The 22,551-nt window shown below is 47.5% G+C and overlaps 1 protein-coding gene across 7 annotated transcripts in view; it reads left to right on the top strand.

The window, feature by feature from the left end:
• TBC1D16 (TBC1 domain family member 16) overlaps window positions 1-22,551 on the top strand; it is a 47,620-nt gene that overhangs the window by 18,498 nt on the left and 6,571 nt on the right. For 5 of the 7 annotated variants that reach the window (XM_073310198.2, XM_073310197.2, XM_073310199.2 and 2 more), the window contains 9 exons: window positions 11,432-11,629; window positions 12,509-12,656; window positions 13,679-13,846; window positions 14,541-14,689; window positions 15,129-15,263; window positions 16,462-16,648; window positions 18,132-18,311; window positions 19,499-19,645; window positions 20,579-21,361. In XM_073310198.2, coding sequence (XP_073166299.1) covers window positions 11,432-11,629; window positions 12,509-12,656; window positions 13,679-13,846; window positions 14,541-14,689; window positions 15,129-15,263; window positions 16,462-16,648; window positions 18,132-18,311; window positions 19,499-19,645; window positions 20,579-20,824 — 1,558 coding nt within the window. In that variant the 3' untranslated portion in view covers window positions 20,825-21,361. Of the gene's footprint in view, window positions 1-11,431; window positions 11,630-12,508; window positions 12,657-13,678; window positions 13,847-14,540; window positions 14,690-15,128; window positions 15,264-16,461; window positions 16,649-18,131; window positions 18,312-19,498; window positions 19,646-20,578; window positions 21,362-22,551 lie in introns of those variants that run through there. The other 2 variants (XM_073310200.2, XM_073310201.2) reach the window with 2 other exon arrangements.

Below are 22,551 nucleotides of genomic sequence, written 5' to 3'. Positions count from 1 at the left end.
AAAGCCTACAGCTGTCAGCTGGAGCCATCTAGGAACGGGCTCTGCTCCTTTGAAAGAAGTAACGCTACTAAGAGGACATTCCAGTTTCTTTTTTAGAAAGCGGTTTTCTGTCAGGACAATATCTAAATAAACCCTTGGGGAATTTGCATTTATTTTCAATGCTTGTAGTCACTGGGTGATGACATGTCTGCTCCTGACTGTTGCAAAGAAACTTCATGTTGTAAGGTGCCCAGGCCAAATCTTGGGTTGAATTTGGCCTAAAATTTAGGCCTCTTAAAAGCCGGTTATCACAAAACCTAAGTGCAATGAAAATACATCCATTAATACTTCTTAGTTTCAGTGGAAAGTTTTAAAAACAAAAAATATTTCTCCAATTTTATCTGTTTAATGTATATGCTCTTCTGTAACACTTATCACTATAGTATGTCTTCCAAAACTATTGATTTAATCCCACAGATTGAGGTGGGAATGAATGATCCCCGTTTTACAGATGGGGACAGAAGTACAGTGAGATTGTGTTGCACTCAAACTCTGAGCCCACATCTCAGAAACCCCAATCCAGTGCCTTAGCCACAAGACTGTATTTTCTAAACAGAGCAGCATTTTGCTAGGGCTCTAGCCCACGAACAGTTAAAATTTCACATCCCAACTGAAATTTAAAAAATGAACAGTGAAAAGTCAGTTTTAAAATTCGTTCAGCATTAGTAATCTGAGGCAGAGATAGTGATAAGGAAGGAACACGATTTATTTTAACTTTGTTTTACCTCTGAATTGCTACAGCATTTCCTTACAGGCGTGTCAGTTAATCTAGCTCGCGTGAGCCATCTGGTGGCTAATCCAAAGTACTTCTGCCGTTGGTTCAAAAAAGCAGTGGCGACCTTTTGAAGACACTTTTGAAACAGGCATGTTTCCTTATCTGGCACTGATTTAAGAAACCTTTGGTGCAAGTGGCACTGGCAGGTGACTTGCAGCAGATCAATAAAACATGGATATTTCATTGTTTGGGGTTGACAGGCTTCTGTCTAATCGATGAGTTTGTATGGCACCTTGCTTCTCACCATGGCACTGTCTTACAGGGCATTGTAAAGCACGCTCCCTGAAAACTGCTAACTAACTGAAATTTTCCATGGGAAACTTTTCTAAAATCTTGTTAGGCAGCATTCTCCTGTGTGCTTCCTGCATTCACTCCCTGTTTTTATTCCTAGAGTCACATGCATGAAAATGGGCTCCTTGTTTCTGAATTTCCTCTGCTTGCTGTTCCCTATCTGAGTCAGAATGAGAGCGCAGATAAAATTTCCGTTGCTGGCAGACTCATTCTTTTCTGAAGAGGAATAAATGTCTCCCCTTATTTTTTTTTTCTTCCCTTGGTTTTGGGTTGTTTTCATAAAGATTCTGTGCCTTCCCTGAGATCACTTCACAAAGCCAAAGGGATACATTTAACAGGTTCTGTCCAATCACAGTCCCCCCCACAGCAGCCAGTGACTGAGAGGAATGTGATATTGTTTAGGTGAGGTGTTAGGAATAAGCAGCAGGTGCCCCCAAACTCCTTAGAACTCCTATGAACTAGGAGAAACACTTGTTCATCCAGAAGTGATCAGCTTGATGCCAGAATTATTGGGTAAAAGTCTGCGGCCTGTGCAGGAATTACTGGGTGAGGTTCTCTGGCCTGTGTTGTACAGGGAATTGGACTGGGAGGTCACAGTGATCCATTTGGGCCTTAAAATCTATGAAAACCAGAAAGGGTGGGAGTGGGGAAGTCTCAGTATATATAACATGCACAGACTGTTCCAGGTGCTGGATGCATTCTGTGCAAGTATAGCTTCAGTAGGTTTCATTGAAATGAAGATTTAACAGAAGAGACGGAATCTCCAAGTTATTGCAGAGGCTGGGCAGAACACGTTTCACATAAGGAATACGGTGCATCTTTCAAATGCAGCAACCTTAAAGCATGCAGCCTGGAGCATCCCTGTGATAACACACAGCCTCATGCTAAGGAAGACCCTACAGTAACGTGCTGGTGTGTGCAGAATGGGGGGGAGGGAGGGAAAGGAATAGGTTAGAGGCATTTTAGCTTCAGTGTGAACCCTTAAACAGCAAACTAATTTTTTTAAATGATTGTAAATTAGGAAAAGTGCCCAGTGTTAAATAAACTGTTTGCTTATCAGTTTGCAGCGCTGTCAGGAATCCCATGTAGTGGTTGATGCTTTCACCTGAGTTGCAAAATTCCGAAGGCTAATAGTGAAGGGGAGAGTGGGATCATTTCTGTACACGTTCTCAGCTCCCTTTTGGTGGAGCCTGGCACCTGCTCCTGTGTGGGGTGCTCTTGTGAATTTGGGGAGCTGCTTTCTGCTCAGACTGCCAGTGCTCTCCATAGTCACATGCCTACAGGGAGATGTTCAGTTCATGAGCTGCCAAAAATAATGGTAGCTCTTTAAGGGATTTCATTTGGTGGTGGCAGAATTGGACATAATTGTTTTTAACTAGTTCTCTTCTTCCTTTTTTCCCCTGTTCCTCATCTCCTGCCACTCCACCGTTATTCTTGGGTTAGATGTCAGGGAATGTTGTCTCATATTTCAAAGGGAACTGAGTCAGATTCTGATCTGAGCTCTGCCCCGACTTATTGTGTGGCCATGGACAAGTTACTTAGCCTCCATTTCCCTGGCAATAAAGATGGGTTTATTGTACCTCCCTTCATCCTGGGGGGTGAGTAGCATTTGACTCTTCTATACAATATCTTTTAGCCAAAGTTCTCAATGTTGCTTTAACTGACGGTTAGGCCAGATCTGGACTGTTGAGTTGTTACAGGATTTTGTGCTGTGTATTATAACTAGGATTTTCTGTGCCTTGCCACAATAACTCCCAGTTAACGGCAGTTTCCCCTTGTAATGGATGGCAGCATTACTAGAAAATGTGATGAGCTGCAGTCACTGGAGTTTGCAAAGGAACTTGAAACTGCTTCTGGGGACAGTTGTTGGCCTCAGTTCTCCCACTGACTTCAAGATGGAGTGGACATATCATGGAATTGTCTCCAGTGGATAACACAGGTGGAATTAAAGGCAACATTTAGCTGTGCTGTTAGAACTCAGTTACCAATTTTGCTGATGCATGAGCCAGAATATACTCCAGCTCACACTTTCGTAGCTGTGTTTGCTGTGCAGGGCTGGCAAAAATATCTAGTATTATATGTTAGCCACTGAAAGCAGTGGATCTGACTCTGATACACACACCTCAGAGTACATCTGTAAGAAGCTGCCATTTTTACACAGCCACTTTTCAAAGTAGAACTGTGCTGTAGCTTAGTTCTTGGTGGTCCTAAACAGACATCATTTCAGAGAGGAAACAAAACTCTTCTCTCAGACAGTCTCGGGGGAACACACAACACAAGGAAAAGGCTCCTCTGGAGTCCTGCTTGATGCAATTTTTACAGATTTGTTGCACATCCTGTTGTTAACCCTCAGTACGTTATTGGTGAGCAGGGGGAGCTGTCGAGTGACCGAGGACAGCTGCTGGAGCTAGTGGTAACAGAGTGCACAGTGTTGCATCATGTTGTTTTGGCAGCTCACCTGAGAGGCTTGTTGCTGTTCAGGCCTCTGCAGAATAAAGCAAAGGCAAAAATTACAGGACAAATGAGCTGAAATGAATGAGAATTGGCAGAGTCTCTGAAGTCTGCAGGGGGCTGGGATTCATCTTCCTGGATGAGAGCCCCAGCATCACTGCTACAGCAGAAGTGATTAAATTCTTTCTTACAATTGTGGGAACTGATCTCTATATTCAAACCCTCCTGCAACCTATTGCAGCATCTTGTGTCATGCCGTCTTCCTTTCTAATGATGTAAGCCGTGGGGATGAGCCTGTGGGGAAGGGCCGTTGGCTCCCAAGCTTCCCTTGCTTTGGGCTCTTCTCATTCCCCAGCATGTCACCCTGGAACTTACTGTAGTTTACAAGTAAAACCTCCGTCTGAAGACAAGTAGCTCCGTCCCCACTCAGAACCTCTGCAGAAATATCCAGAAGCTCTTGCTCCACTGACATTACAGCCTTTTTGTTTTTCCTTCCCTTTGATCTGGGGGCATCAGGGTTGTGGCCTAGGCGTAAGGAACAGCTTGGAGAGGTGTCGAACAGAGTCAAGTGCTTGGAAGAGTTTGTCTAATAATAATACCAGCTCTTACAGCACATTTCCTCCGTAGATCTCAGAACCCTTTTAAAAGGTCAATCTCATTATCCCCGTTTTACAGATGGGGAAACTGAGGCACGAGGTTGCAACGTGACTTGCGTCCAGTCACCCAGAAGGTGAACGGCAGAGCTGGAAGTATAACCCAGGTCTCCCAAGTCCCAGTCCAGTGTTCTAGCCACTAGGTCACACTGCCTGAAGCCATTAGTGTGCTTTGTAGTCAGGTGGTGGTGCTCCAGGCAAAGAAGGTGGGACAAAACCAAGAGAGTGAAAGGCTAGAACGCTCCATCTTGCCCTGTATAAATATTTAAACAGCAGGAGGATTAATTTGGGCAGGCCTTTCTTCACTTGGATTTGCTGCTGGATTTCTATGGAAGAGAATAGATTGACAACTTCTAACTGAGCATCATTGAGAGAGGGGGAGGGACTCTTAGCTTGGGACTTTAGTTAGGGAATATGCAGCAAGAGCAGATGAGCTCCTAAGAAATACAGGTCCTCTGCAAATGCCGAACGCCTTAATAAAGCATCGGGGCAAGAACAGAATCCTGAGGAGATGCCAGCGGACTGCCTGGCATGCCTTCCAAAGCTTTTCCGGAGATGTCAGCAGCTCTTTTTAAAATAGCTCTAACTCTTGCTTTTAAAATTAACTTTGTCTCTTTACAATTAACGCACTTGCTTTGAAAGAGCAGATTGTGCGGTGACCAGGTTTTCAGCCCCTGTTGTGTTTTCCCCCTGCCATCTTTGTCCCAGATGCTCTGCTGAGAGGCAGTTCCCAAGGAGACACTTGACTCGCCAAGGGCATCTCTGGAAACCAACCAGACTCTGCCCCAACCCTTGGCTCTAACGTTCCTTTGGCCTTGGCGATTAGCCCTGATGGGTGGAGGGAATTCAAAGGGTCCATCGCCAGTCCCAGAGAGTTGAATGCACATTGCGTGTTGGCGAGCATGCTGGCGAGTTCTCTGTGGTGCAGGGGGGGCATGTCATTCTGTTGCCCTGCACTATAATGCCTGCCTGCCCAGAGTTTGGCAGCAAGTCCCAGCCTGTCCCTAAAATAATGAAAACTAGCACTTCATTTTTAATGGCCCTTTTAAAAAACAAATACTGCCCCTGTAGGCTAGCTGTAGAAGTCAGCAAGCAGAGGTCTTTGTGTGACCAGCAGATGGCAGACTTTTCCCAGCACAGCAATGGGCAGCCAAAGCAAGGTGAGCTGGCTTCTGCCTGAGATGTGCCCCAGAGGACGAGGATCTGCTTAGCTCCTCCCACGCCTGCTTCTCTCATACATGGAAACGTAACCAATATGATCACTTGAGAGGCAAGAAAATGATGTGTGCCACTAGAGTGTGGCCAAGCAGGCGCCTGTCAAAATTAGGCTCCAAGTTTTAGCTACCTTCCAGCATGGCCCGTCTGCTGCTTACCTTTGTTCTCAGCAGCTGGAGGAACATCAGAGTTGTCCAGCATGTCTCACTCTCTGTGTAACCATTACTGCTGCTCACATCCACCTTCAAACTAATGCAGAGAGATGGCCCTGCCTCTCCATCAGGAACATCACCTGCACACGCCATATTGTGGTGGAGCAAAGAAAACCTTGCATAAAGTGCCTAGTCTTGGGGGACGTGGCCTCTGACCTTTCCCCTTCCGAGAAACCAGGACTGAGAGATCTGGAGCGTCTGGCTGCCTTCAGATCAAGGACAAGGGAAAAACATTTGCTTCCTTTCTCTCCCGTAAGGCACAGTGGGAGGACACACATGACACATCTAAAGGTCTTGACTTTTAGAAGTGTTAAATATGCAGTTAGGTACCATGGTGCATTTTGAATGAGTACAGTGTACTGATCTTAAAGTGCAGTTCTTACCCCTCGCGTCTGATGTGCGGCACCTGCTGCTATTCCGGTCCTGAGTAGAAATGGCCACCTTGGCTTCACTGTGTTATGAACAAATGACCAAATTATTCACTTCCATCGTACAACTGAAATGTTGAGTCCCAGTATTTGTGTTCTAAAGCCCCATGTATCTGAGTGACAGGTGCCTTTCCCACATGTTTGGCATATCCTAGGAAGTGAGAACCACTTAAGGAGCTTTGCTTTTCCTGCTTTGCCTTCTGGCAAAATAACCTTTCCCCGGGGGCAAAAGAGATGGTGGTTTCCTGTAAACATCTGACCAGTCTCAGGGAGATGTGCAGGTCTTCTGGACTCCAAGCCATTCACTCTCTGGGTGCTTTCTTCAACAAACAGCTAGTCTGGAGGAGTCATAGGTGGTATCTCACTTTAGCTAATAGAAAAGGAGGACTTGTGGCACCTTGGAGACTAACAAATTTATTTGAGCATAAGCTTCCGTGAGCTACAGCTCACTTCATCGGATGCAGCTAATGAAACTTCGGGCTTGTCTACATACAGCTTTTGTGCTGCTATAACTATACTGGCTTAGAAACACATTCCCATAATGAGAATAAGTTATAAGCACTTGCTATAACTTCATCCACACTAGGGAACTGCACCACTTCAGCTGTATCTGTTTCTAAAACGATATAGCAGTACAAAAACAGTGTGTAGACTACCCCTTGATGAAGCAGATCCAAGCTTGACAGCAAAAGGAGCAAAATTGTATCCCCTTGAGGGATCCAATGGGGCCATGCTCACAGTTGCCCATAGGAGGGGAAACCATGTGGTGCCATTGGATCCCACAAGGGTGCGTTTTGAGAAGCCAAGCCTGCTAAGTGGGATTAGAGGACAGCACAGCTGTACCAGCTTGTTGTTAGAGGCCTTACAATAAAATGAGTTTTTCCAGGTAATTGGTGATATTATGATTGTTTGTTAGTTGTGTTATGGTAACACCCAGAGATCCTAATCCAGACTGGAGATAAACTGGTCTTGCAGATACTCTGTCTTCTGAGGGAGGATTGCTTTACCTCAGTCAGAACAACAAGGGTCCTTTCTAAACGTACAGCTGCAATGGTATGCAAAGAAATCTACCTAGCTATCACCTTGGCTCAGTCCTTGTAATAATAACAATATTAAGCACTTACAATAGCCCTCCCAAAACAACCTTTTAGTCAGCTGTCCTCTTTCCCCTCTCTCTTCTGCCACCTCAGAGAAACTTTTCCCCCTGGGAAGTCTCCATCACTGTTTTGTGATGGCAGTAAGATTCTCTCCGGGTGATGCTGGCTGTGCTAACTTTGAGTCAGCAGCATCACAGAGCCTGGAGAGTTGGTCTGTCAGTAGAAAGTCCTTCTGAATTCCCATTTCATTGCTTGGAGCCAAGAATATAAGAACAAAGATAATCTTCAGAGCTTTCAAGGGACTGGGGTTTTGAAGTCTTGTTTGTAATTAGCATAATTAGTTGACAATTTTATTTTAACCTGGATGGAACTGCGAAAAAAAACAACGCCAGAATAATCCATTGATTTAAAAACAAAAACAAAAAAACACATTGCTAAGAACACTCCCCTTTCCCAGGCTGCAGTAGGCTGAAAGGTAAATATTCTTCTTTGGGCTTTGCTGAGAAATCACCTTTTCCATCTCAGGAACTTTAAGTGTTACATTTTGATTAAATTATTAATGAGTTAAAGTCCTGGCCTGAGGTGCTCCTTCTCTGTATGAAATGTTGTCAAAATCTGTCATTCAGCTTTTGAAATGCTTTCCTTGAAAACAAAGGTAAAGTTTGCATCACTGAATGGCATAAATGATTTGTTATGTTTGGTTTTTCAGGTACTGTGTGTTTTTATTCCTAAGCATCAAACTGTTAGCCCTGCCGCTATTACCCACTACGGAGAAAGTCTTTGCTTTGGTTTTACCTAAGCAGACGTCACCTGTTTATCAGTCTGATCTTTGGAAAAGATTACCTGTGTTTAAGAGTGTGTATGTGTATATTAAATTCTGCAATTTGATTGGATCCACTACAAACTCCTGATGGTTTTTCCTTCCTATTTAAATTCAAAACCATTAACTCAAGAATTGTCAATTTTTGTTTTCCTTCCTTTTATTGTATAGTAGCTAGGAGCCCTCTTGAAGATATCCCTGGCTGGTCTCATAATGCCCTTATTGCCAGCCAAAACCACTCCTTCCCTCCAGGTCACTACTGTTTCATCATGGTAGGAATTAGTAGGCAACAAAGTCTCCAGTGTAGTTAGCCCTCTTGCTCAACTATTTATATTGAGCTTGGGCAGGAAAGGAGCACCCCTGTACTGTGTGGAGGGAGCTGCTTTCTCAGCCTTGCAGATTTGCTTTTACATAAAAAGATTCTGGGTGATGACGCACTGGCTGCAGTGTGTGTTCTTCCGAGCTCTGGGCATTCTGTGTGTTCAGAGAGGAAAAGCTACTGGAGAAAAATGGGCAGTTAGACCAAACCAAATTGTTTGATCTTTGCTCCTCCAGAACAAACATATTGTGCTGATCGAAAGGCAGAGTGGCACAGTCAGGTTTCCTTTATTCCTTCTTGGTGCACTGTACTGACACGCTTTGTCATGCTTGTGTTCATGGCATTCAGCGCTAAGGCAAAAGCCCATCCATGATCTTACTGCTAGGCTTTGTCTATACTACACGGCCATGTCGCTAAAAGTCGGGCAATGTAGCTGCTGTTTGTCGGCACTTTTGCCAACAAAATACTTCCACCCCCAGTGAGCAGCGTTTCTGTTGTCGACAGGAGAGCGCTCCTGCAGACAACGCACTGTTCACACTGACACTTGCCACGAAAAAAGTTTTGTCTTTCGGGGGGCGTAAGCACCTCTGAATGACAAAAGTTTTGTTGCTCAGTTGCCAGTGTAGACATAGCCTTAGTGTCTCGTGGGCAGAGGAAAGGGAAGCGAGACTGTAAAAGCTGCTGCCTTCTCCTGTGCTCTGTGCAGATGAAGCGATCGCCACTTACACAAGTGCTAGTTGCAAGGCATCATTCTCTGTTTCTCTCCCTGTTTAGTGAGGAGCCGATGCCAGTGCAGTCAAAATACAAACAGCTCATGCTCTGACCGTGTTTAATAATAACACAGCTTTTAAAAGTATTGTTTCAACGGGTAAAATTGAGTTTCAGTGGGTAAAATTATTTTTCTTAATTTATTTTCCCTTTACGCTGAGCTAAGCAAAGCCTGTTTGTCAGTAGTATGGTGCTCCAACTTGGTCTGCGATGACCTCTGCAGCTGTGATTGGCAGTCTCGCTGGTCAGGAAAGAACTTACGCTTGTAAGCTAGGACTGAGCAGAACAAATGCCATAGGACAGCTTCAGCTCCCTCGAGAACAAAGGCTAAAAAGGTGAAAGAAGTGCAATTACAGGAGGTTTCCAGCACAGAACGTTAATTAGCTACTAAATAGCATTTAGCGCAGTTCACTGTGGGGAAATTTATGTTTTGAAAGCAAACAGATCAATGGAAAGCTCATGGAACAAGGTTTCAGAAAATCCACGTTGGCACTTGAGCACTTTGCTGTGACATCTTATGAAATCTCTCTACCAAAGACAATGTGGATTTACCTAGTAAGTGAGAGACTGACAGTCTGCTGTGTCCCCACTTGCTCACATGTTTGTCCTTGTGTGTCTATGTATGTTTATTTTGACATAAACTTAAGAAATCACAGTAAAGAAAGTAATTATTTATTTTAACCATTTGCAGAGATCAGTGTGAACTGAATCTGCATAAGCGTGTTAAGATTATACAAAGCTTTTTGCATCTGTTCCAGATCTTATGAGCCTAAGGGTGACCTTAGTGCAGGTTTTAACCTAGTTACTACTCCCTGCCAACCGAGTCTGAATGAATTTTAAAATATTGTGGAAACACCATCTTGTGGCTCTGTTTCAGTGAGAGAGTTTTGTGACAGCTGTTTTAGCGTTTCCAGAACAGTGTGCCCATCAGAGTTCTGGAGTCCTTCCTCTGACCACTGTTCCCAACAAGCAAAAGTATGAAGTCAGGTCTGTTTCATTTCTGATGACTAATCTGTCCCCACTGCATGCCGAATGGGCGCCTACGTTGTTAGAGAAGCGGATTAGAAAACGTTGCATAAAGTGGCATGGCAGGGGGTTGGCTTTATACCTGCCACTTGCCTTGGTTTGCACACCATGATTTCACAGTGGAACCCATTCAGAGCTCCCTCAAAGCCTGTTCAGATGTATTGGCCTTTTTAAGAGCCAAGGGGTCACAGCTTCAGATTCACTTAATTCCCAGAGTAGTGATGTTTTTCTTTGGGGCTGGGCATGGTTGGAGGGGGGGAGGGTTGATCTAAACCCAGGCTCTCCTTTAGTCCAAATGTATTGTTGACCCAGCTCGCCTCTTCGCTTGTGGGAAAGCATAGTCTGACTCACTTTCTCTACTAGGTATTGGGTTAAAAGGCTTGTCTATAATTTACCACTTCACTAGGCAAAGTTTCAAGCATGGACGTGGAAACCATTTTCCAAAGTCTGCGTGCATGAAACTAGGCTTGGTGGGCCCCCTTGTAAGTGGGTATCAGGAAATATGCCCTCTCAAGGGAGGCACTGCCCCCAGAGGTGTATGCATTTGTTACTTTTTTTTCTTCATCATTCTGGCTACAGAGAAAACATAACAAATGAGGTCTCCAGTCAGTGATGCCTTCTCAGTGTGCCCACAGATCCTGTCCTGGTCAGGGCCCTGAGCAGCTGGACACTGTGCTGAAGAATTCTCTAGGCCTGTGGGGCAAAAAGTCCTTCCCCCTCGTACCTTGTCCGCTCTGTGCTGGTGCAGCTGCTGCAGTCACCTGCCGAGCATCTTTGCTCCTGTTACCCGGGATGGAAGAACAGGGGAGCCGTCAGCCGCCATGCACAGCGGTATGAGGGGCACCTGCAGATCTGAGTTCTGTGACACAGGATGGGGAGGGGAGGCAAGTGCCCCTAGATTGGCTCTCCAAACTGCACCTATCGCACTACAATAGACATCTGCCCCTCTGCAGAGTACAGGCAAGATTTCCCTCCAAGGGTTTGAACTGCCTCTATCTCAAAGGGTTAAGCCTCTGTCTTAATTTTGCCATTCAATACTGCTGTATTTCTGGGAGACGTGGACAGTCTCCACCACCTTCCTAAAGCCTATATGCTCTTTGAGCACTGGCTGCAAGTAGGGTGGCTCTGCTGGAAGTGATCTGGATGATGCACTTTAAAATCCATTCTGTCTGGAGTGACATTTAGTGACTTCTCAGCACTGCATAGTGTTCTGACTTTATAGCTCTGTTAGCAAAAGCCATTTGTCCGCCAGGAGAGACTAAAGTGACTGTCAAGTGATTGCAGAACCTAGATCTCTGGTTAACGTACTGCTGGTTTTGCCCCTCTCTGTTGTGTAGGGAGACATGTGACAATCACATGACCTGCTCAAACAGCTCCACTTCCAGCCTTGACACCAGTGCCCAATTCCAGGAGAACAACAGGCAAGCTCAGAACACCAGATGGGACGAACAGCAGAAGGTGTTTGCCCTAGAGCAGATCTGTGGGGTCTTCAGAGTGGACCTTGGTCAAATGAGGTCCCTTCGCCTTTTCTTTAGGTAAGAAATGTAGTTCTACATCTTCTGTCCTTGTTGTTGCCTCCACCCATCACTGTGACGTGTGTGTGTGTGTGTGTGTGTGTGTGTGACTTGTCAGGGCAGTGGGAGCTAGGTTGTCTAGAGACCAGTTGTTTCAAAAAGTTTCTTCTGGAGCCTTTCTCCAGTAGTGTTCTCCATCTGAATCCAAGTGGCAGCCTGCTAAACTAGCTTACCTCCATGCAGAATCCTTTCTGGCCCTTTAGGAAATCTTTGAAGGTGCACAGTGCTGGTGTTACCTGTATACAGAAGATCAAGAATAGCTTGAGAGTGAGGGAACAGCTGTCTCTTCAGTACCTCCCCTCCCCCATCTCCTCTGTGCTCTCACTTCTCTTCCCTCTTCTGTCTTCTTCCTAATTATAAATGCGTGGCTTTCCTCTCCCCAAGCCTTTTGTGTTGGGCCCTCAGAGGGTGTCATTTGCAATCAGAGATCCCCTATCCCTAGGAAGCAGTTCTGTGCATACTGTCTGAGTGTTGCTAGACTGGGTTCTGTCCCTTAGCACCTGGCAGGAATTTAGTTCCTTCATGTAATCAAAGTGTTTTGAACTGGAAGGGGAAGGGTTGGGAGCAATGCTATCTGGCATAGACAGAGTCACTCTTTAAGGGGCAAGGGCACAGAACATCCCCTGCTGTCACTGGGGCCACATGAAACCTCATTCCCTGTGCTTCAGAAACATTCTGCCTCCGTCAGGAAGAGGTAGCTTTGTGTTTGTGCTCTTCTCTCTCTCATTTCTCTGCGTTGTTTTCTAGTCTAGCCTGCTGTCCACCCTCACCCCAAGTTCTCCTAGGGCACAAAACCAGCTCTTAAATGTGCATTGTTCTCCCCCTTTGATTGCTCTTCAGCGATGAGGCATGCACCAGTGGGCAGCTGGTTGTTGCTAGCAGGGAGAGTCAATACAAGATCTTCCACTTTCACCATGGTGGCCTGGATAAACTGTCTGATGTGTTTCAGCAATGGAAATACTGCACGGAGACCCATCTCAAAGACCAGGTAACTGAGCAAGGCCTGGTGAGGCACAGATGTACCAAAAGATGCAGGGTCTATCTGTGAGACCTATGTTTTTAGGCAGAGGTGGGCTAGGGCTGATTAAAGTTGTGTATTAATGCAACAAACCCATTGTTGCTTTCTGGTATACTTGGACAATTTTAGGAGATGCAAGTGCAGACCAAATCGCCACTCTCTGATGCACCTGTCTGTTCTCTCCCATTCCTGCTGCTCCTGTGGAGAGGGGGATATTATCCAAAAGGCCTGTTTAGGTGTCTGCTTTGCTTGATGCCATAGCTAGAGGGGCTGGTGGTGGTAGGCCACTAGATGGCTGGGAAATCAGCAATATTCAATCTGCAGTTCTCTGCGTCTCCCATCCATTTTGTGAAGCCTGGCACATTGCATTTGAAAATAATGTTTTGACAAGTCACCTTGCCATATTTTGCTCAATCTACATACAGATGTGATAAGAGCTCTTTAATTATCTGTTTAAGATAGTGTATGTGCTTATTAGAAAGTGATTTTTTAAATTCCTTCCTTCTCACCGAGCCCCCTGCTGCTTTCCTTATTACAGTAACATGGGCTCACTTTTGCAGTGAGCAACCTTTGATTTTTACATTAAATGTCAGCTGCAGTTTTGCACTGGGACCATGAGTCCTTAGCGAGAGCCTAGCAGTGCAGCTCTGGCTTGCCTAACAGCAGTCCTTTTGTCTGGCCAATCATATGGAATTTATCGCAGCCATTCCTGGCAGAGTGAAGTTTTGCTGTAAGCAGCATTAATTTGGGATACGGTTGGGGGAGGAGTGGAAAGAAACTGTTTTTCTAAGTGAAGCTGTTTTGTGGCTCTCTGATTTTTAATGGCTCCAATTACTCTTGCTGTTTTAATGGCTGGTGTTCTACAGAAACCTTCCCCTCCCTCCTGAACGTTGGGTCTTGGCTGTTAATCGTAAGGGAGCTGTGCTAACTGGGTCTCCTGCTTTAAAAGCAGTTGGTTTAGGAACTTTGCTGCTCTTCTGTCTCCCATTCAGCAGCTTACTGATGAGAAGACATGTATGCAGTTCTCAATCCGCCGCCCCAAGCTGCCGTCCTCCGAGACACATCCAGAGGAGAACACGTACAAGCGTCTTGATGTCACTGCCTGGCTCAATCACCTGAATGAATCCGGACAGGTGGAAGAGGAGTACAAGCTGCGCAAGGTGAGGGGTTTGGCAGCTGCTGCCTTGGTCTGCTTGCTCTTTTCTTCGAGGAAAAGGCCCCAGGTAGAAGCTGAAGCAGTTTGCTTCCTGCTTTGGCAGGCACTGGTTGTCTTTATACTGTGAGACTATTATTTATACTGCTTGGTTGGAGGTCTCGCTGGGACTGCAATCAGGTCAGCTACAGGCAAAATAATGGAACATCTTTCTAAGCAGAGAGGGTTTGCTGTCCTGCCTCTGCCTTCTGCCTGCTGGAATAAGTGGACTAGTGTCCAGTCCCAGACATGCTTGTACAATGCAGTGTGAACAAACCAAAGAAAGCAATCAAGGCGCCTGTGTAAAATAATTCAAGGGTTTGGGGGAGTACTGTGTCCAACTCCTTAGAGGAAAAGTGTGCAGAGAAATGCAGCGTCCCCAGGATTGGGGATTAAGCCGTGACATGAGAGCGACATGTTAATCGTAGAGCTGCTCTGGGGGTGGGGTATTGACATTGAAATGAGCCCGATTTGTGTCTCGTGTGGGAATAGAAGGCCAATGCTTTCCCTCTAAACATGTGCAAATTGCAGGAGTTTGAATCAAGGCATCACTTGTCTGGCGGCTTTGCTGCTCTCCTCAGTGCAAGGGCTGGTGGTTTCTCGATGCAGTGTTTGGAAATTTAAAAAATTGTATTTATTGCCACTTTTGCACCTTCCTCCAGGCCATTTTCTTTGGTGGAATTGATGTGTCTATCCGAGGTGAGGTCTGGCCCTTCATGCTGCGGTATTACAGCCACGAGTCCACGTCGGAGGAGAGGGAGGCGCTGAGGGTGCAGAAGAGGAGGGAATACTTGGAGATCCAGCAGAAGAGGTGACCAGGGAGAGGCCCCACCCTACTCTCCTCTTCTCCTCTCTCTGATCCCGATCAAAAATGTACCAATACTGACTGACAGCCCTGCCCTGCGGCCCTCAAGGGGCACCTGCTAGGGAGGCGGGACTAAGATTGATGGGTAAAGGGACCTTCTCTGCCATGGCTGACTTTCTGAGCACATGGAGCTGGGGCCATCTCGTTCATGTCAGGTCATTCGAATTCTTTGAAGCAGGCTTGCCCAAAGCAGCAGTTGTAGTCGCCTGGGTATTGCTCAGATGAGCAGCTGCTCCAAGCAGATTTGGGAGTGGTGAGAGATGTCTGGAGAGGGAGGGACTGGTCTCTGCCCGCAATGTAATGCCCAGAGTCTTTCCTGATTGGGCCCTTTGTTCCTTGTTCACTTGTGGCTATCTGATGCACTCAGTCACTGCTTAATTTTCAGGCTTTCGATGACTCCAGATGAACACAAAGAGTTTTGGCGTAACGTGCAGTTCACGGTTGACAAAGATGTGGTGAGGACTGACCGCAGCAATCAGTTCTTCCGCGGCGAGGACAACCCAAATGTGGAAACCATGAGGTGATGCTGCTTTAAGCTGGACAATGTCTTTCCCCATTACCCTAAGCAAGGACTCTTACTGAATATAGAGAAAACTCTGTAAGGAGCGCTGTAGCCTAGGGAGAGCACCTGCCTTGGGGGTGCTAAGGGATACCACGCGTAGGGCAGCCTACCTCCAGTGATGGACATGGGGCCCCATTCAGCCCCGTCCCTAGTTCCCCTACCCTCATCACCTCTTTCTGGCTGTATTGACCTTGCCTACACCCATTTGGACAGAGAAGCCAAGAGGTGGGAGCTGAAAGGTGAAGGCAGCCTGGGAATTGAGTTGCTGCTGCTGGAGTGTGACAGGAGATTGGATTGTGGTGGGTGGCAGGTTGTATGCAGTGCCCAGCTTCTCACTGACCAGTGGAAGGCCGAGCACTCTAGTACCTGAGCATGGGCATGTGGCCCTGTGTATGCCACACCCTGGCTTTTGAGTGTGCTTAGTAACTAGTTGGCTTTGTGGCTGAACACAGTGGATCTGAGCATCACAGATGGGCATGGGGGCACCCTTGCCCCTCGGGCTCCTCTGTTCTTTACAACTTCAGCTCCTGTTCTGACCTTCTCTCTCTTTTCCTTTCTCTCTCTTACATTGTTGCTGCACACATATGCCCTCACGTGTGCTCCCGTTCTCTGTCACCCCACAGCTGCGTGGGGCAAGGGGTCTCTGTCCGCTGGAGTTTTCTTGGAGCCAGGCCATGAGTGCTTTCACAGCTGAGCCACCTCGTGTTGCTTTCCCCATCCTGAATGTGCCTCTCCTCTGTCCCACTTCTCTAATGAAGCCAGCCCCCAGCTTGGGAAATGGGGACTCAATGAGTTCTGCCTAGATTCTGATCTCCAATTACTGTGTGCCATTCAGAATCCCTGTCAGCTAACCAGAGACCTCTTCTGAACCAGCCCAAGATAACCTAATCCCCTAGGTCAGTGCCTTAGACATGGTGCTTTCACTAGAAAGCACGCCCCAGTCACCATTAGATGCATCTGTATGGGATGCCAGGTCTTGTGGAGCTGCTCAAAGGGTCACTTGTTTTCCAGATTCCAGTTGTGTCCTTAAATGGCAAGAGATTTATTGATCTTTTGCATCCTGTCTGACTCTGTATTTGGGGGGGGGGCGTGACTGAGGTCAGCTGTTACTGGCACCCCCTGGATCTCACCATCTCCTATTGAATGTCTCCTCTAGGAGAATCTTGCTGAACTATGCAGTGTATAACCCTACCATTGGCTACTCCCAGGGGATGTCCGACCTGGTTGCCCCCATTCTGGCAGAAGTCTTGGATGAGTCGGACACTTTCTGGTGCTTCGTGGGTTTGATGCAGAACACTATCTTCATCAGTTCCCCCCGGGATGAAGATATGGAGAAACAACTGGTGAGCTCTGAGCAGTGGGCTCTCTGTTCCCTTCCTTAACACCCTCCGAGCCTCCTCAAAAAATGCCATAAAACAAATACACAAAACCATTTGCAAGGCAGCGACTGTGGCTCCCAGCTTGCCAAGCCATAGTCCAGGGAGAGCAAATGCACTGAGGGTGACAGGCGCCCTGGGTGAACTGAGCTGAGTTAGTGGCAGCTATTAACAGGACGTTGTCAGATTAAAAAAAAAATTTTTTAATTGCAGATTCCCTGTAAACCGTAAATGGTTCTTACTCAATTTATCTTTTACACTCTAACATACTCTGCTCTGGGGCTACTGGTCGCTTACCCTTTGCACTTCACTCAGCTTGGACAATGGAAACCCACCAGTCAGCTTCACTTCCTTGTTCCGGGATGGTAGCATAATTCTGAAGCATTCAGGTAAGAACATAAGAATGGCCACACTGAGTCAGGCCAAAGGTCCATCCAGCCCAGTATCCTGTCTACCGACAATGGCCGATGCCAGGTGTCCCAGAGGGAGTGAACCTAACAGGTAATGATCTAGTGATCTCTCTCCTGCCATCCATCTCCACCCTCTGGCAAACAGAGGCTCAGGACACCATTCCTTTACCCATAAGGAATTATAGTTTTCAAACATGGCAGAAGAAAGATTCAGTACAAATCGCAAACTTTCTCACTGGTAACTTGTTTTAAATCTGCCAGGAAAACATTTCTTTTAACTTAAAGGTTGTATAAACGCCTCCCACCCCCTTTTTCTTTTCTTTTTTTAAAAACAAAAATCTAAGTATTGGGCCTAATCTGCGTAATGGTTCCTTTTGAAAACGAGAGCCTCTGGACACTTCTGACTTCTCAGACTGCAGAGGGAATGCTGAATCCTTTCTGGTTATCATCCTGGGCAGTCCCACCATTTCTCTCCCAAACCCAAGAAGTGACGTCCTGGTCACCATGGCTCCATTCAGCTTCCATCTCACTGCGCCAAACTTCTCTGGAAGTGACTGGGGACATGTGACTCGTTACTGTACAGCTCCAGGCATCGCTAACATGCTGAATGCGTTAATTTTGCAAAGTAACTTTCCCAGCGTTTAGTCTCGGCTAAAAGAAGCTACCAAAACCAGCCCCTCCTTCCTGGGTTTCCAACTCCAAGCTCCCTGCCGCAGCCCAGCTCCCAGGCTTCCTTTTCATTAGCATCATTAAGATAAAACCTGTCATGGAGATTTTCTTCTCTCTCGGCTCTTCCTTCCTAAACTTCCACGGTGGCCTCAAGGCCCTGTCTCCACTGACAGCATAACCGAGTCTGGCCTGTGACAGCACAGGCCATGTCCCGAATACAGTCGTGGAGGGGAAAGGATGGGGCCCACTTCCAGCGTGCAGTGTTGAGTGACTCCCAGTGGGAGGGAGCAAGCTGCTGCTGTGCTCCTGGGGTGGGGGTGCCGGGGAGCGTCCAGGCAGTGGCTCCGCTGAGTGACAGCCTGTGTTTTCAGATGTACCTGCGAGAGCTGTTGCGACTCATGCACCTGCGCTTCTATCAGCACCTCGTCTCCCTGGGGGAGGATGGCTTGCAGATGCTTTTCTGTCATCGGTGGATCCTCCTCTGTTTTAAACGCGAGTTTCCGGACGCTGAGGCTTTGCGCATGTGGGAAGCATGCTGGGCTCATTATCAGGTTAGACCCCAGATGATGGGTGCAGGACATGATGGGGCGGGAGCGTTCCCTTTGCTGAGTACTGCTGGCGTGCCATGCGCTGGGTAGCTGTGGCTGCAGGTATGCAGCCTCCCTTCCACTCCCCCCCATCTGCCTGTGAGGCACTTAAAGCATGATTTTCCAGTCTTGACAATCTGTTGGGTTGATCCCCTGCCACTTGCCTCAAAGGTAACTTAAATTAAAGGAAATTGCACACTGATTGGCTCATTACTGCGTTCGTGGGCTGATCTTGCTGCTGTCCCAACTGATCAGTTTGAAGAGTTGGTGATTCACTGAAAGTTCAGCTGCAGACTGTTTTCCTCAAGTCCTGAACTGCAGCTCTGAGGACTCGCAAAGGCTGGTTTCCAGGTTTCCTGCGAGACTAGCCAGAGGACCAAGTGGCAGGGAGAGCATGAAACTGAGCTCCTCTCTGTCCCACTCCTGGGAGCGAGAGGACACAGACAGCTGGACTGGTTTCTTCAGCAGGCTGCATTATGGGGTGTTCATTTCTGTATTTACCTGCAGGAGGGAGGAGCAGGGCATGTGTGTGAGAGGGAGGGGAGTATCTGCCTAAGGGGACAGTTCCTCTTGGACAGGGTGGTGACAACTCTACAAGACTCATTCTTAGCATCAGGACTGTGGAGCTTGTTGGGTGCTGGTTGACTGGTGCGGTCATGTGACTGTCACCCCTGTATTACCTCTCAGTGGTGCGTGATGCATTCTTCCCCTTTCCCTCTGTGCAAAAAATAAGCGAGCATTAAGGCCCAAACATTTGTACAAACGACTTGTGATTTTGGATGCCTGAACTTCCAGGCACTTAACTCGAGACACTGCAAAGGGGCCTGACTCATCAGAATGGGCAGAGCACCCCTCCTCTGACGATCAGGCCCCTGGATGGTATGTCCAGCTGGGCACTTCTGAAAAGCGTGGTCCAAACTTCACCTCTGTCCTTGCAAGGTAGCAGATGTGAGTGACTCAGTTACAGTGCAGGATCCTCCGACTGCTCCCCCATTTGGATGTGCCACAGCTGGAACTGGAGCAAGCGTGAGAGCAAACGGTGCTCCTTTCAGAAAGAGGAATCTCTCCGTGTGGAGCTAGCGGGAGCTCTAGTCTAGCCAGTCCTCCGCCTTCCCCTCCTGTAATCCCCAACTCCTGCTTTCTCCTTGCAGACGGACTATTTCCACCTCTTTATCTGTGTGGCCATCGTGGTGATTTACGGAGATGACGTCATTGAGCAGCAGCTGGCCACTGACCAGATGCTGCTGCATTTCGGTAACCTGGCCATGCACATGAATGGAGAACTTGTACTCAGGAAGGTAAATGCCAACGTGCTGACGTCAGCTGAACCAGTAGCCCCAGAGACGCGTCAACTTTTCAGGAGCACCTGTGGTTGACGCTACAGCTCTCTCCCGTTCCCTCGTATCCTTCCGCTCGCCCTGCACTACTTGCAGACGTCGAGGGTGGGATGCTGGGGTTAGCTTGGAGTCCATCCTTAGGCTGACTTGTTCGGGAGTCCATTGATCGTTTCAGGGGGTCTGCGAGGCACCAGCCCTGTACAAGAGAGCGTAATTAACACAAACTCAAGGGTGTAGAAATGGGGGCCCCTGCTGCTCATCTTGGTGTCCTGGCTCCCAGTCTAGCTCAGCCAGAAGTGACTGCAGATCACATGACACTGATTGGGGTGGGGGGATGGGGGAGGGAGGGAGGGAGGATGTGAAATGTGGTGATGGGGTCAGGTCAGTTCCTAGTGATCAGTAAACAGCAACACAGTTGGGACTAATTACCCTCCCTCCCATGCATCCATCCTGCCCCTCCCCCCCGCTTGCTGTTGGCAGCTTCAGCGGAAAGGCTGGGGAGTAAATAAGATGGGGAGACTGAAATTCCCTCTTATCTTCGCATCCCTCAGAACAGGGCTGAGGCATGGTGGTAGGCAGTCTGAGGGAATCTTGAACTGCAGCCCAGGCTGGACCGGTTCTGTGGTTAACAACAGTATTTCAGCATCCAGGGCCAGGAGCCTGGTGCTGCTGACGAATCCTGAATTCCCAGGCTGGAAACTCTCCCTAAGCCACGTTTAGCTTTCATGCATGAGCCTAAGATTTGCGTTCCTCTCATGGCTGGGTTATTGTAGATCTTGAAAATATTTAACACTTCCAGTGTAGCTTTATGTGAGTGTTACACAGGCTGGACCATTGGGCAGCCCAAGCTCTGGCTGTATTTCTAACGGGTTATATCCTTCTCTCCCGTGCCAGGCTAGGAGTTTGCTTTATCAGTTTCGCCTGTTACCCCGGATCCCCTGTAGCCTGCATGACCTGTGTAAGCTGTGTGGGACTGGCATGTGGGACAGTGGCTACATCCCTGCTGTGGAGTGTTCTGGACACCACCCTGAATCTGAGAGCTGCCCTTACGGGGGGATGGTGGAAGTGCCTTCTCCCAAACCAGGAACTGAAGGCAAGAGGGGACCGAAAACACGGGAGGTCTTCACTTTCCGCAAATAGCTTCCACTGAAGGTGTGTTGGCAGTGGGAGAAATGGGCTCGTTAGGAAAGGTGAGGTTGAGTACACTGAAGGAAAAAATGAAGTGGAAGTTTACCAAGACTCCTGAGAAGGCAGATGGGAGGAGAATGGAGACACTTCACAACAGGGAGCAAATTCCATTGCACTGGGTCCTGGAACCTGAATGAAATTTAACAAACCAGGAACAGTGTCCGTGTCTCTCTTTGTTGGGTTTGGTTTTATGTGCAAAATATGAAGTATTTATAGATTCCCAAGCCTCTGCCCATTGGATCAGGATCACTAGCAGCCAAGAACTTTCTCACTGCTAGGAAACCAGAATACTAAAGAGAACCAAGTGCAACCAGCAGCATTTGTGGGAAGAGTAGTGAGAGTGGAGCCCTGGCGAGACCTCACTCTGACATCCCTCCATCTTGAACTTACATGTCTTGCTTCAACCAAAACACACAACTCAGTGGCTTCTGTTTAAATCCATGATGATCACTTTGAATATATCTGCCAAAAAATAAAATTGCAAACTTTTGGGATTGTGGGGTAGGTATTTCATTGGTCAGTGTTGTGGGACCAGTCACCCAGAGATCTTCCTTTTATAAAGTATGCGAAGGCAAACTTGGGTGATCTTCCATCTGTCCTGAAACCACTCTGCTGTAGGTCTCGCAAGCACGGCTTGTCCGTATTCTGAGTATGTCACGGTCCTCTTTCCAAGGGTTCGCTTCTTTGTCCATCACATTCTTCAGCAAAACTTCTTCCTCATCCTGGTAGGTGCAGACTAGAGACATTGGTTTTGAAACATCTGTTTCCAGTGTCTGGCCTCAGGTATCTGCAGGTTTCCAGGTAGGCTCCTGTGCTTCTGACCCCCCAAAGTGTTTTATGTCCATATCCCTGTCGTCACTGGGCTGCACACCAGCTGGTGCACGTGAGGCACTCTGTTTCTTCAGAGTGAAAAGTGAAACAAACCGCAGTGCAGCAGCCCACGCTCAGCTCTGTCTTTGCCGTCAGTTTTCGATTCTGTTTTTGAGTGAGGAGCAAGTTTCTCCAGTCCCACTCTCCAAAATCTGTGTGTCAACTGCAGATACTGGGATGGAGTGGGGCACCTGGGAGTTCCTTAACAGATCCACTGGACTTTCAAAAGTACGTCCTGGGGGTTACAGTGTGGCCTCTGTAGAAATGTGGGCCAAAGAGACATGGGAGAGTGGCTGCCCTGGGAGTGTAAAGAGAGTCCCAGTGTGGGGACAGGTTACATGGGGCTGCACTGGACACTGGCACTCCCGCCTTCCAAGCACATCACTACTTACGTACCGTGGTCTGTAGGCTTTTGAGTCTTTTCCCAGTTGCTATCTCTTCCCCTCCATGGTAGCACACGGTCTCTGCTGTGTCTCTGAGCTGGGCTGGTAAGTGGTCTGGCAAGGTGCAGAACAGGGAGACCATTTTGATTTCTAGGCTTTGCCTGTTGTGTGTGGGTTTTTCCCTAAGTTAATTTATTTTGTGATCAATATTGACAGATGCGTGACAAACTCCCTGTTCTCCAGGCTGGGTCCCTGTGGGGCTGCAGCAGCTACACACCCACATGACAAGCAATTCTTTCCATTGCGTTTGCTGCAGAGATCCTGTTTGAATCCTGCTTGGGGCAACTGAAGTCAGTGGGGAGCAGGGATGCAGTTTAGAACCTTCTACATAGCCAGTAAATGTCCAGTGTTTGGCTACCTTTGTAA

Source organism: Lepidochelys kempii, chromosome 14 (genome assembly GCF_965140285.1).
Source record: "Lepidochelys kempii isolate rLepKem1 chromosome 14, rLepKem1.hap1, whole genome shotgun sequence".
In the NCBI taxonomy this organism is placed as follows: domain Eukaryota; kingdom Metazoa; phylum Chordata; order Testudines; family Cheloniidae; genus Lepidochelys; species Lepidochelys kempii.
Note: the sequence above shows the minus strand (reverse complement) of the source record. Positions and strands in the feature narration are given on the sequence as shown.